Genomic DNA, 14,950 nt, shown 5'->3' with positions numbered 1-14,950 from the left:
AAATGAGAGGATGAATGTGTTGAATTAATAATGTATGCCAAGCCCTTAAAGGCTTTTTGAGGATGGTGAAACTTGAATCTTTCTATTATCAACTGCGCAAAAGTTTTATTAACTCGGGTGCCTATCAGTTCAGCAGAGGAAGTCGACTGGGATTCCGAAGTCTGAGTACTTTGCCATTGGGTCTAGCATTGGGATTTAAGAGAACGTTTAAAAAAAAAAATCACCGAATCTCCCTTGGCCCTTGGCCTTACTTTTTCCTGTTACTCAGCAGGCTATAGTAGCTACGAAGAACCTGGAAACCTGAGGTTGTGTGCCTTATTTTTTGAGAGAGCTTAAGGCAGAGCATAGCTCCCCAGAAATCAGCGGCAGAGATCTGTGTGCAGGGAGAAATGCTAGCCCCAGGGCGCCCTAACTTCCAACCCGGGGAGCAATCCAAACTCGGAGGCTGGCGGGGGACGGGGAGTCTGAGGTGGTGGTGGGATGAGAGCGGATGCTCCCGGGTCGGCTCGGACTCCCTCCGGCTACAACCAGAGCCCGAGTCGAGGTTAGCCCGGCGGCGATGAGGGACGCGCGCCTCGGGGCCCGGAGGAGTTAGGTGACGTCACCTCCAGGAGGACTCGCTTTTTCATTAATGAAACCGGCCGGAGCGGACGCATGCGCGACAGGCCCCCTTTCCTCTCGCTTCCCCCTCCCCTTTCCCAGCCGCGCTCTCAATCTCGAGCTCGCTCGCTCTCCCTCTCCCCAGGCCGTGGAAAAGATCCCACTTCCGGTGGGGTGTCATGGCGGCGTCTCGGACTGTGATGGCTGTGGGGAGACGGCGCTAGTGGGGAGAGCGACCAAGAGGCCCCCTCCCCTCCCCGAGTCCCCCTTCCCCGTCCCCCTCCCCCCAGCCTCCACGCCAACGCCCCCTTCCCCTCTCCCCCTCCCGGCCGGGCGCCGGCCACCTATCCCCACCCCCGTGGGAACGTTCGGCGCCTGCACTCCTCAGACCCTCTCCTCGCCTCTCCCCTCACCTCAGCCCCCGCTCCCCGCCCTCTTCCCGGCCCTGGGCGCCGGCCGCCCGGTCCCTCCGCCGCCCCCCGGCCGCGGGGAGGACATGGCCGCGCACAGGCCGGTGGAATGGGTCCAGGCCGTGGTCAGCCGCTTCGACGAGCAGGTAACGGGCCCTTGGCCGGCGGGAGGTGGGAGCGGAGCGGGGGTGGGGACGGAGTGGGTGAGGGGAGGAAGGAGCGGCCGCCTCCCCCGCGGCCGCCTCGGGCTCTAGAGGAAAGACTGGGGGGATAATTGGGGGTGGCCTAGGGGGGAGGTGCGGCAAGGAGGGGACAGCTGGTGGCTCGAGCTCCCCTTCCCTCCTAAGTCGGGGGTGGGGCCTTTTCCCTGACCACCCCTCCGACCCTCCATCCCCTTTATCCCAGCCCTTCCGCTTGCTAATAGGGATGAGTGACCTGGGGACGCTTTCAGGGGCTCTCCATGTGGATTTAATCATCCCCCCCCTTACTATTTTTTTGTGAACGGAGGTGGGTAACATTTAGGGGTTTCCTCTTGCCTCAGTGGATCTCCTAACTGGGGGTGAGTAACTGAAGGAACCCCCAAGGCCCGTCTTGTGTACCCCCAATGGGAGAACGATAACATCCCGCCCCTCCCCCAGTTTCTTCAGCTTCCTCTCTTGGAGGGGGAAGAGTAGAAGAAAGCAGGGAAAGCACAGGTTTTGTTACTTTCTGCTCCGTCGTCTCAGCCCGCCCCGAGAGCTCCAAGTGCAAACACACTGCACGTCTTTTTGATGCCCCACACGGGCGTCCCCCCATACCCTGATAAGACAAGACTGGCTTTTACATTGCCGTTTGCAGTGGAAATCATGGTTCTGGTTCCCTCCTGCTTCTGAAATATTTTTCCTTTTTTTTTTTTTTCCCCCTTCCTTGGTAGTTGCAGTTTCCCCCTTTATTTTTTGCCAGCGATCTGAGAATGTGAATATTGCTTTCTGTAGTGGGAATCTTGGGGATTAAGGGGAGAAGAGTGAAAGCAAAGTGGGAAACTGCATCTGAGCCACTGACAACAGAGAGCACAGACAGCTGGGAAGTGGTCCTGAAGCCGTTAATTCTGCTAGTGTTTTGTTGTTTTTTTAAACTCTCACCTCTTAGCTGACAAGAGAACTTTCATTGAGAATATTTGAGATGGAAAAGAAAAGTTTCATAGCTTGGAGAGGTGCCTTTTTATTCCCTGAGCTTCAGACTCTGAATCCTGGGGCTGATCTGAATGAATGCACCCGGAGCCTTTTGTCAGTAGGATTTAGTTTAACTTTGTGTTGCTGTAGGTAGTTGGGGATCGTTTAAAGGGATGCTTTTTGCAGCTGCAGTTCTACCATGGGCTTCCTGTGATGAGGGAACTGTTTGAGATTGAGTCAATCTATTTTGTTTACTGGATATAATCATAAAACTGACTATGGGAGCTGAATGGAGGGGGGAGAAGGGCTCCACTTTTATTTGATCCATAAACATTTTCTTATGGGACTCATAGTGTTTCTGACCTATCTGAAAGATGTTTGGGAATAGGCAGAGGAATTGAGAAGAAATTTGAGAAGAAACTACTTAGATAAAATAGAATTATGAAGCTGTCAGAGACTTGAAGTTCTTTCACATATCCTTATGCTTCCAGACCAAAAAGTATCTAAACGACTGTGCTACTAATCTGTTTGAGGAAGTGAAATGTTACTGCATATATTGGATTGTATTATTGATAGAGCCTTAGATTTAAAACTTGAAGAAAAGACTTTCTCTGTGTAATTTAAAAAAAGGATTTAAAAGGCACACAGAAGAACCCCAAAGCTGATCTGTGTGGACAGTTTAATCTGGATGCGGGAATTTGATGGATTCACACCACGACTGTAGTTTCCAGTTTTTTTTTAGTTAAAAATTATTTCCAGTTTTTAAACTTTATTTCTTCACTTCTTACCTGTTGATCTTTAGGCTTATCTGCCACATATGACAAACATAGTTTTCTATATTTTAAAAGAGGAATGATTTTGATTATATGCCCAGTAATGCAAGTAAATTTTTCCTTCTTTTTGTCCCCAGGGTTAAAAGACCTTAGGCTTTGTTGTTTGCTTTGTTATGAATATTGTGGAATCAAACTCACCACCATCTGTTAAAAAATAAGGATGTAAGAATTTTAAACAGAAGCATTAAAAAAATATATTCCTTAGGTTGTAATTAAGAGAAAGATCCATAGGACAAATTATTCCTCACATTTTTCTCTTACAAGGTTAAAGCCCACTGACTTCGAGATGTAAAAGTATAAGGGTTTCGGTGTTTAACATAAGGCATTTATATACATTAACTTATTATAGAAGTAATAAACGTTTAATTCAAATTAGAGTTTACCTTGAGGTTGGAAAGCAAGAAAACTAAGCCTCATAGTGGTTAAATGACTTTCCAAGGTCACATAGCAGACCTAATAATAAGAGCCTCAGTTTGAAAAGCATTGAATGCTGGACAATCAGGAATATTTTTTCTGATAAGTATCCCATAGGATTTGTTTTAATAATCCAAAAGTATAGTTAGGAGAGAAGAATTTACCTTTTTATTGAGGGGGGAAAACAACCTGCATGTAGTGAGAGATATTTGTATGGGAGTCTTAAGCATTTCAACTATGTCTAAAAGTTTTAAATTTTGGATATATTGACTGTACTTTGTTTCACTGGGTCCAGGGGGAAGTGGGCTGCTTCCTTTTATTATAGCTAAGACATGTGTTGAGGCAGAGAGCATGTGCATCTCTAAAGATGGCAGCTCTATTTATGATTGAATTGATGTTTTGGTTGGACTTCTAATATTTGTGGTGATTAAAGTAGAAATGCATTACTAGCCGCTGTTGATTACGTATTGTACTCTGATGGGTATTGCTCAGCCACTTGGTGCAGTAGACCCAGTTTAAGCAAGTGGTAGTGTTCCGTCTTGACATTTTGAGCTCAAGTCCTTGTTTCCAAGTGGGTAAAGTAAAATTCCTGTAACCTGCTGGTTTTGCAACTAAACCTAATATTTATGGCCTGAGTTGAACAATTCTTAACAATTTGAAAAATAAGTACTGGACTTCCGTGGCGGTCCAGTGGTTAAGACTCCGTGCTTCCACTGCAGGGCATGCGGGTTTGATCCCTGGTCAGGGAAGATCCCGCGTGCACAGCGGCTAAAACAAAAACAAACAAAAAGTAAGTACTTCCGTGATTAGGCATGGGAGTTGTGAAGGCGGACAGCTAGAAAGCTGAATGGATAAGTTATATCTTCTGCTTCTTCTTAACCTGCCTTTATGGTGCTGAGTGGTAAGTTTCTAAATTGAAATTGGCAAATTTTAGGTGTGCAGCTTTAATTTGCGGCTTATTATCCAGGTTACTTAAATGAGAGGGAGAACCTTCTTACATGCCTCACCTAGCTCCATATGCCCCACCGGTCTCTGTAGGACTTTGTTCCTGAAAAGGAGTATAGGAAAACTGGTCATATGAAGGTTTTTGTTTTAAGAAATTGAGAAAAGATGTCACCAAATGATTTGTTGTAAATATGTTCACTTAAGCACTTATATTTTCCATATCTGGTCAAGTAAAAATGGTATATAAAAGGCCAAAAAATAACATTTTAAAGAACATATTAGAGAGTAAACCCTGATTTTTTATTTTTAATAATAGCATATTTGTTGTTGTAAATTGGATGCTAATTGGAATGTCCTTCGAATATGTGGTAAAAAAACTCACATTATAAAATGATTGGCAAGTGTCTTTGAAGTTAGAAGCTACATGTTAATTGGCCAGATACATTTGTAAAACTTTGAAGTTGTTTTGGATTTAAAAAAAAATCTCCTTAGCCTTGTTCTTAAAGCCTGGTCTGCTTTGTAAGGCCTTGTAAGTAGTTGAAAATGAATATTCTTTTGACAAGGGGTATGTTATGGTGAGTGAGAAAAAAATGCTTATTCTTTATTCTGGAACTCATCTTTTAAAAACAATTTCCAACTGGTCCTCAGTTAGTTCTCTGTGTTCCCTCACTCCCCCCACCTTATCTAGCATCTTTATGTGAGCGCCTTCCTTTTCACCTTCAAACTTACTTAGATTTTTTTTCTTTTAAACATTTACTTGGTCCTGTAGCTTTCTGTGTATAGATCAATCTTTTTCTTCCTTTGTTGCCAGATACCTGCTGCCTCTACTGTTTATCCACCTATATCCTTCATAACTCTCTGAAAACTAGCTTTTGCCTCTGCTTTCCTTCTGGATTGCTTCTTTCCAGAAAGTGATTCCTTCTGGCAAAACAGTGGTTTTCTGATCAACTGTAATGCCTCTGTGGTGTTCCGTTACCCCTGGAAATCAGTCTCCTCGAATTCCCAAGACACGATACTGTCTTGTATGTACGCTTGCAGATCCTTATATGTTGATGTTCTCATCAATCCTTGTGCTTTCTCTATCATACCATGCTGCCCATTGTTGAACTGCGGTTCCTAAATGAGGGTCTGAGTTTTGTTCTGCTATTTACAGCCTCAGTCCTTATGCTAGCCATTAGATCTCTGTGGATCCTAGATTTCCTCATCTGTTGGAATTGACTAGAAAATCTGTAAGATTTCTTTCTAGTTTAAATATTCGATGATTTTAATACTTTAACAGCATCTACCTATGCCACAACAGTCTTATCGGGAGCTGACCCCACTTAATTTACTTAACATTTTCTCATTATGCCTCAGTGTGCACCTATGTTCCAGGCAAGCTGGCTTAGTCTCTTCTGTGTATGTCAAGCTTATTCCTGCTTCTCAGCCTTTGTTTACACCAGCCCCTGCCTAAATGCTTTAATTCCTCCTTTATCTTTTTTAAATTCCTGTCCACACTTAAATGGGCAGCTCAAGCTTCATTTTTCCCACGAAGTCTTTTTAGACTAAACTCACTGCAGCCTCACTTCTTGGTGTGCTTGTCACCTGGGGTTCTACAGAATCCCTCTTTAACATGTCTCCCTTTGGGAGGGTAGGTTGAACATAGTTTAGCATTGTTTTCTTTTATCTTTTTATCAGATAGAGTATAAACTTTCTTAAAAGCAAGAAGCCGCTGTCAGAATTCTCCTAATAGTCACCCCAGGGCCCAGCACAGTTAGAAGCACACAGTGAGTCATTGATGGAATGGTTTTCATATGATTCCTGGTTCAAAGGTAGACTGACTAAAAAGAGTGGTAATTTTGGCTTTGTTTTAAATGTAAATAACTGAATTTTAATTTAGTGTTTATGGTAGCCTCGGTCTTATTAAGTTAAGTGATATTTTAACTAGGAATAGGTTTTTAAGAAAAGAGAGCTTTAAGGAGGAACTTGTATATATTTATATTTCCTCCAACAGAGCTAACATTTTTAAATCAAGTTTCAGATCCAGTTAACTACCTTTGTGATCTTGAATTTGTCATTTACTTTTAGTGGCAAGTCTCTACATAAGGAAATTTTTTGCAGTGGTCTGATAGGATAATGAATGTGAAACACTTTGAAAAGACTAAAATTATTCAAATGTAAAATTTATACATTTTCTTCACTGCTGACTGATTATTATGTTTTCACTAAATAAAGGAGATTGACTAGTCTCTGGATATGCCCCTGTATGTACCTTGGCCAATATATACCTTACTTTAGCATTCACTGACGAATACTTAGGATACTGAGAGGGTCCTTAGGATGACTGTAATCGTTCTCTTTTCTTGTTTATCATCTAATTTGTGGCATACATAATATACAGCTCTTCAAGTTTGGGAAGTGTAGTAGAAAAATGTCATAAGGTGTGTGTGACTTGGGCCAGCAATATTGTTATATTAGATTTTAAATATTGCTACAGTTTTTGCCATTTTTGGCCAATAGGAAATTAGAATCTTAAATCTCCTTTCTTTTTTTTTGGATGTATTTAGCATGGAGAATTTTGTCCTTAAAGAAAAGGTTAGAGATATACTATAATAGTAAGCATGCCTTATTTTTGCATCTTTGTTCTTTAAATTACTCAGACTGCTGTGGGGCATTTTTTGTTTTATTTTCATATTTGTTGTTATGGGGTTCCATATAGACTCTCTGTTGTTGCATTATAACAACATACTTTTCAGGGTGAGCGGTGTATTAAAAATGTGTTTTGCACATGTGTTCACTAGGCCTCAGTCTACTCTTCGTTGGGGGTTTTGTGTGTGTCTGTATGTATATAAGACAAGGGACGGGAGTTATAGGAAGGCTCATTTTTTAAAGGAAGTTTAAGGAGAATGTACTATAGAAGAAGTAGAAGGGGAGATTTGTGGTCAGCTTAAACTGTTAAAAGACTTAGAATCAATACTGAAGTAGAATATGGGCATCTTAAGCCCTTTCTTTGCTGAGGATTGAGTTGGATTTATGAAAAGCATTGGCTTATTCCGTCTGACATCTTTTAGAATACCCCATTTTCTTGGGTGTGGAGAGGGAAGGATGAGACAAAGTTTGTTTTGACCTTGAAGAATAGAAAAGGTATTTTTACATTGTGGTGACTGAATTAAGTTTAAGGTTTCAGCAATTTGTAAATTTCTGTTTCATACTGTGTGGTAGAGCCTTCAGGAAAACAGAGCACACTCAGAAGTTGTGCTGAAGAAAATTTTAATGTTGTAGAATATAAATAACTGGAATTGATAGTGCCTCCAATAAACTCTCACCAGGTGCCTGCTGTCGATGGCATATTTGACCACTTCAAATGTTATATGCCTGAGATATATAGTTACCTTCTTTGGTTCTCTGAGTGGCTTTTGAGCCATTGATCATGTCATCAGAAGGGCTTCTGTTAAGACAAGAAAGCCCCGAGCTCATATGGAATCCCATCCTGTTATAATGAAAAATTGGAATTATCTTCTAAACTTTACATATTTTTGCTATAAATGGTACTAATCACTTTGCTGTAGCAATAACTTGAGGTGCAGACTTACAGATTGCATATTTTCTTTAAACCACAGCCTGGCACTCTTCTGGTTTGGCTTAGGGTTGCCACTACGGTCTACAAGCTGTTGCCTGCCCCTATTCATATTTTATAGTTTGGAGTGTCTTATCCTGTTGGATTTCAGAGAACATACTTAACTTTTTCTGGTGAAATCCTTATCCCCTCCGTTTCACATCCCCCAAAGTAGGGTGTTGTGTCTAGTGCAAGAGGCATGAAGTTAAGTTAGTAAATAGCAGGACTTTTAGAAATTTACTTTAAAGGACTTTTATTTAACTTTTTTTTTTAAAATAAATTTATTTATTTGTTTTTATTTTTGTCTGTTGGGTCTTCGTTGCTGTGCGCAGGCTTTCTCTAGTTGCGGCGAGCGGGGGCTACTCTTCGTTGCGGTGCGCGGCCTCTCGTTGTGGCTTCTCTTGTTGCAGAGCATGGGCTCTAGGCGTGCAGGCTTCAGTAGTTGCGGCACGTGGGCTCAGTAGTTGTGGCTCATGGGCTCTAGAGCACAGGCTCAGTAGTTGTGGTGCACGGGCTTAGTTGCTCTGTGACACGTGCGATCTTCCTCGGCCAGGGATCGAACCCGTGTCCTCTGCATTGGTAGGCGGATTCTTAACCACTGCGCCACCAGGGAAGCCCTATTTAACTTATTTTAAATCATAGTTTTATATCCAGATATTGGCCTTGTGGGTAATTATGGCTATAACAATCTCAAGCGACCCTTTTCTGTTTAATTGTTGACAGCTTTCCTTGGATAGTCCTCATAGTCATTTGGGCATGAGAAAACCACTCTTACTGCCTCAAATTTGTGATGGCAGTATACTATGTAGTAAGAGAAAGAGCTTTTGACTGTGCAGTTTTCAGAGTGACCTTGGGTAAGTCAGCCTCTCTGAACTTCAGTTTTCTGTTTTCATCTGTAAAATGGGGATAATATCTGCCTTACTTACGTCATGGGCTTGTTTAGTGTCTTAGGTGTGACTCTTCTATGTGAAAGGAAGCTGTAAATAATCATAAAAGTGTATTGCCATGATTATTATCCTGTGCAGTATTTTTTTGTCTTTTCTTTATATCGATAGTTTGGTGATTATTATTATTTCTATAATGCATGAAAAAAAACCTAGAGAGGCAAAGCAACTTGTTCACAATCATATGACATGTAATTAATTGAGTTTAAACTAGAGTGTGGGTGTCTTAATCCTTAGAGCAGTAACTTTCAATAAATAGAGCTTTATAAAAAGGGCCTAAATTTTGTGAACAGGTAGCACAAATATGTAGAGTGAGGAAAGTATTACTGCTTCTTCACTCAAAAATGACATGTTACATTTTACCTTTTATGTTCATAAGAGAGTATCTGGAAATCTTTTTCAATTGGTTATGTGTTAGACAAGTTTTAAGCATTATATACTGATTTCATTGTTTATCATTCTTCTTTTCACCTTATCAAAGCTTCTCTTGGCTGTTAGAAGTTGTAACATTGTTCCCCTTTTATTTAGTTTTATAACATTTTATAACTCACTGCAGATTTTTAGGTGAGGAGAGTTGAATTCTGAAGGTGAGAGAGTAGAATTTGTGAGAGTACCAACAGGAATGTATAATTATAAATATGAGATTATGTTTTTATTTCATTCTTTTATCTGGCATTTCACAGTCAAGTTTTGTAAAGTTGCTTTTCATACTCTAAGAACATTCCATTTAGGATTTGATTAAATTTGAGACAACCTTTTAAACTTTGGTAGTGTTTGAGTGTCTTGTTCTATTGGATTTCTGGGTTTCTTTTTGTCTGTGCCCGTCTGCTTTCCTTCCTTGTTTCCTTCGTTTGTCTACTTTTTCAGCTCCTTCCCGTCCCCATCCCCAATAACAACTTTCGAATCATTCATCTTGTCTCTTAGAGTATCTTTCCAAATCTCCTGTCTTTATCAGTGCCTTTCACTTCTGTCCCAGCTCAGGGCTGGGAAGATGTTTTAACTTTATGCTCCAGGCAGGTCTTCTTCCTTTTGGGTAATGGACTAAGGGGGAAAGAAAAGAAGCATTTGTATTTCCTGTTATGTTTCAGTTTTTGGTCTCTGATAACTGAATTTACAGTAGGGAATGGGAGAGACAGAAAGTATTGTTTTGGTTAAATGTTGGTAACAAAGATCAGTAAAGACCTGTGCTCTGGTTTCTGCCCTAACACAAACTACCTTTGCTATATTATGTAAATCTCCTCAATTCTGAGCTATTTCATTTACTGTATGTTAAACAGGAAAAATATAATCTGACAGTCCAAAACTTTTATAATTCTTAAAATGGGTTGATGTTTGTTTCATTTTTTTAGAGCCAGTCCTTTTGAGTAAGAAAATAATTCCAGTCACTGATTAGTGACAGATCCTTAGTTAGAAGGAATCTGAGATTACTTAAATCCACTTCTGCAATAGCCCTGACAGATAATTGTTCAACCTCTACTTGGACATTTATTAAAAAAAAAAAAAAAAAAAAAAAGAGTGGTAATTCATTGTAGGAATATGAAATGTAACAAAATCACAATAAAAAAAATAAAGGCCATTTATAATAGCACAACTCAGAGGAGAACCACAGTTAAAATTCTGAAATTAGACCCCTTGGGTTTGAATTCTTGAGCTTGGGCTCTGCCATTGCTTACTAGTCCTTGGCCAGGTTATTTAGCTTCAGGCTTCAGTTTCTTCACTTGTAAAAAGGGGTCAATAATAGTACTTACTTCACAGAGATTGAGGTGAGATTTATATTAGGAAATACATGTAGAGCACGTGGCATAGTTTCTAGCAATAAATGTTAGATACTGTTGCTTTTATTAGGTTGTTGGGATTGAATGAGATACATTGTCTTATAATCTGCTCTTTTAACATAATATAACGTGAGCATTTGCCCATATGATTATACTTTCTTTTACATTATTTAAAAATTTAAGGTATTATATGTAATTATTTTTTCTTAATATTTTAAAAATAAATTTTGAATTTTCTACACTGAATATGTATTTTTATAATCAGAAAAACAATCGGTAACAAAGCAAATAAATGTTACTTTATAAAATGTAACTGGAATGTATTAATGTAAAAAAAAATCTCAATTTTTAGCAGCGTAATGTTAACATAAAAGTAGGATCAGAATGAGGTGACTATAATAAAATTATTAAAGTACAAGAACTTGTTACAGTGCCTTCAGCTGTCCAGGTGAGAGGGGATCATGACCTGCCCACAAGAGAAGCCTTCTTGACAGGTCTGTTGATTTCAGAGTTTTTAAGGATTGGTTGTATGGTTGTACCTCACAAAATTTGACCAGTTCCTCTAAAGACAATAGGATAAATCCTTTTTTTCCTGTCTGTTATAAATGGTACTATGATATGCAATCTTATTTTGCCCTTTGGGCAGCCAGGGGTACTACATCTCAAGGTAACACATTCCATTAGTAGAATTGTAATTGTTAGAAACTGTCCCTTAAATGGAGCCTCCTCTGTCTTATTTGATCACTAAACATTCAAGTTCCTATTATTTGTGGTAGATGCTGAGCACTGTGGTAAATGCTGCGGAAATAAAGACAAGACATGCTCTTGGTCTCAAGGAACCTAAAGTCTATGGGAGTGTGTGAGAGGAGCACTTAATTTAGACTGAGCAGTCAGGGAGAGCTTGACAGAAAGTGAAGCCTGAACTGAGTTGTGAATCTTGTGGGTTCTTATATGCCATACTAAAATGTTTAAGCTCTCATTTGAAGATTTTGAGTGAATGTAATTTCATCTAATGGCTTATGCTTTAGTGGGAGAGGTTGAAAAATATAATAAAGGGAAATGTGGAATGCAGTACCATAGGAGGTAGAAGAAGATAGGGATCTAAATTCAGGCGGTGGATTTAGAGACTGAGATGGCAGAGAAGGGGAAAGAATGGGTTTGGTCTATAATAACTGTTGGGGTAAATGAGAGAGTGCAGTTTAAGGGCACTTAGCAATATTGGGCAGTATTAAGGACTCAGCTGAGTTTGGAGACAGTGTCTTTGTTATGGTCATAGTCACTAGAATTGAAGGGATCAAGGAGTGTTGAGGACCAGTTGTTGGATAGGTGGTCCACCTTGACATTGAAGTCACCTAGATTAGGGTTGCCAGATTTAGCAAATGGAAATATAGGATGCCCAGTTAAATGTGAATTTCAGATAAACAGTAAACGTTTAGTATAAGTATTTCCCAATTATTGCATGGGATATAGTTACACTAAAAATATTACTTATGTTTATCTGAAATTCAAATTTAATTGGGAGTCCTGTACTTTATCAGGCAACACTCACCTAGATGGTAATGGATGTGAGGTAGAGGAAAAACTGAGCCAGGAGTCAAATTGTTTTGATGATGGGGAAAATATCTAGAAAATTGGTAGGTGACTGTGACAAGGTTTGTTAGTGAGTAGCACATGAGTCATGAGCCTCAAGGAAGAGTGGGAAGAGTAGAAAAGTTTGGAACCTGGCCTCCTGGAGTCTTATGTTCATTGTTCCTAATTCTATTCTCTATAACTCTTCAGAATGTTTGTCTTTTTTACTTTAAAAATATTGGAAGACAGATCTTAAGTATTCCTCAGGGTTGTCTCCCCCACCCCGAAATATATTATTCATTCAATTATTTATAGTATAAATTGTTAAGATATTTCACTATCATGGTTGTTTTTTCTCTTGGTGAAGTGGTGGTCAGTATTCAGGCATATCATTTGTCATCCCTTTTCTAAGTATTTTTGTATATGAAGGTGTTATGTGAGACTTAAAAAAAAGGCTTACAAAATGCTGAGCTTCAGGTACTCTGTATTTTTGGTATTCATCTGATTACCAGTACAGTTAACCTATCAAAGAGCATGTGTGTGCATGTGTATTTTTTTTTTAAGTTTTATTATGAAAAATTTTAACATATACAAAAATAGAGAGATGATTATAAATGAACCCCCATGTACCCATTACCCAGCTTCTACTTAGTTTTATTTCATCAATAGTCCTACCCCTTTCCTGCTCTGTGCGTTTTCATTATTTTGAAGCAATCCCAGTTATCATTTCCGTGTGACTTATTCTTAACTCATGCTGACCTTAAGAGCTGTGTGATATAAATACAGTACTCAATGGGGAAGACTTGAGTTTGAGTCCTAATTGTCTACTGAGGAATGAGTTAACCTGGGCAAGTCAAGCTATCTGAGTATTTTGAAGAGTGTATATGAGGGTTGGGGAGGAGACATATGCTACCTGCCCTTTTTCACAAATCAAAGATACAAGGGAATGTACGTGAAGGTAGTTTGTAAACTTGCTTTACACAGGTAAGATTTCATTATTGTTAGTAAATAATGCTTCCTTCTGTAAGTGCTTAAAAGTCATCTGCATAATAATCAGTCCTAGAATTATTTGGGTGTTGACATTAAATTAAGTCCATAGTCCTAAGATGACCTTTTCACCTTTAGCCACGCCTGCATTTTGAGGCACCTGTTGTTTTCTCTTGCCAGTCTGGCACCTTTCTGTTTTTTGTGAGTTCTCAGAGTTCACAGACAGCGTTTCCTTTGTCACATTTCAAAATTTTCATCTGTCCCCTTGGATTAATTCATATAGACTTGAATTCAGATAAGCAGGTAGGTGGGGTCTTTATGCATTATCTAAGTGTTCTGGTGGCTGTCAACAATGCTCTTTTTCACATTTGAAGATAATTTTGTTTTCTGCTAAAACAATTAGAAATAAAATTGAATTGAATAGTTCTACTTTCAGTCTCCTATAGGTATTATACCATGTACTCTAACTAGTGATTCTTGCCTTTCCTTCCTCCTCTTCTTGATCGTAATATATTTTTTGAAGGCTTTACATATTTATTTTAACATCTTATCGTTAAAGTCTTTAGTGATTCTGAACTTTTAACTTTTTATATTCATGTATCAGTTTATCTGTTGTATGTAGTGTGTGTTCTTTCTCTAATGGCCTTATCAATACTGAGCTGGGGATGGGGGACAGGAGGAACAGGCACATTAGTTTCTTTCTTTCTTTTTTTTTCCGGCCGCGCCGGGCAGCTTGCGGGATCTCAGTTACCGGACCAGGGATTGAACCTGGGCCACGGCAGTGACAGCCCGGAATCCTAACCACGAGGCCACCAGGGAACTCCCACATTAGTTTCTTTAGAAATGTCAGCTTTACCAGATCACTTAAGACTCTTGTTAAAAGTACAGATTTCCTGGCCCCACTGAACATCTATGAGTTCTAGAGGTATGGACAATGAGTTGTAGTTTAAAAACTCTCCCCAGGTCACTTTGATGTAAAGCTGGGTTTGGGAATCACTGTATGATATGCAGGGAGACTTCAGCTTCTGGGTAGTATAGTCATCTATATAGTACATAGTACAGTCATCTATATAGTACATAGTACAGTCATCTGTATCACTGCAATGAGTAGTAAAAAACTGAATGAAATTTTAAAATCATATTTTAAAAAATATTGGAGGCCTGTAGAAGTAATCACGACTAGATTAATTAAAATTCCAGATACAGAAGAGCCCTTTGTAGGTGAGAAGAGGATTGCTGACATTTGCTGATTCTGGACACAGACTGAAGAAAAAGAATGAACCAGAGGTGAACTGAGTCTTACTAAAACTGCAGCATAGCACTGACACATTTCAATTCATGAATGGATTGAAATGATGAGCCTCTCTCATCCCTTTTGCCTAATAGAGTAGATAGAGAATGCTCACTGGGAAGATATATTCTGGGGTCTCTGAGGCTCTTTCATTTCCAGTATCCAGCGTACAATGAACAATTTCTAAAAATTTGAGAAGGTGGAAAACTGTGATCCTTAATCAAGAAGAAAAATAAGCGGTAGAAGTAGACCTACAGGTAATTGAAATGATCAGACAGGGACTTTAAAATAACTATGATATGATAAAGAAAATATAGGAAAACGTGGACAAAATGGAAAGGTGGAGAATTTCTATAGAGAATTGGAATTCATGAAAAGGAATTAAATGGATATTCTAAGAATCAAAAACATGTCAGTAGCTTAAGGTCTGTCATTT

The 14,950-nt window shown here is 39.5% G+C and overlaps 1 protein-coding gene across 9 annotated transcripts in view; it reads left to right on the top strand.

Annotated features, from left to right (window-relative positions):
• The first annotated feature begins 701 nt into the window (after window positions 1-701).
• Window positions 702-14,950, top strand: part of NF1 (neurofibromin 1) — a 260,230-nt gene continuing 245,981 nt past the window's right edge. For 4 of the 9 annotated variants that reach the window (XM_082371276.1, XM_082371270.1, XM_082371277.1 and 1 more), the window contains exon 1: window positions 703-1,156. In XM_082371276.1, coding sequence (XP_082227402.1) covers window positions 1,097-1,156 — 60 coding nt within the window. In that variant the 5' untranslated portion in view covers window positions 703-1,096. Of the gene's footprint in view, window positions 1,157-14,950 lie in introns of all 9 variants that reach the window. The other 5 variants (XM_082371275.1, XM_082371273.1, XM_082371272.1 and 2 more) reach the window with 2 other exon arrangements.

The sequence above is a fragment of the Balaenoptera borealis genome (genome assembly GCF_965194805.1).
Source record: "Balaenoptera borealis genome assembly, chromosome: 20".
Taxonomy (NCBI): Eukaryota; Metazoa; Chordata; class Mammalia; order Artiodactyla; family Balaenopteridae; genus Balaenoptera; species Balaenoptera borealis.
The sequence above is the reverse complement of the archived record's forward strand: the minus strand, read 5'-3'. Positions and strand labels throughout refer to the sequence as shown.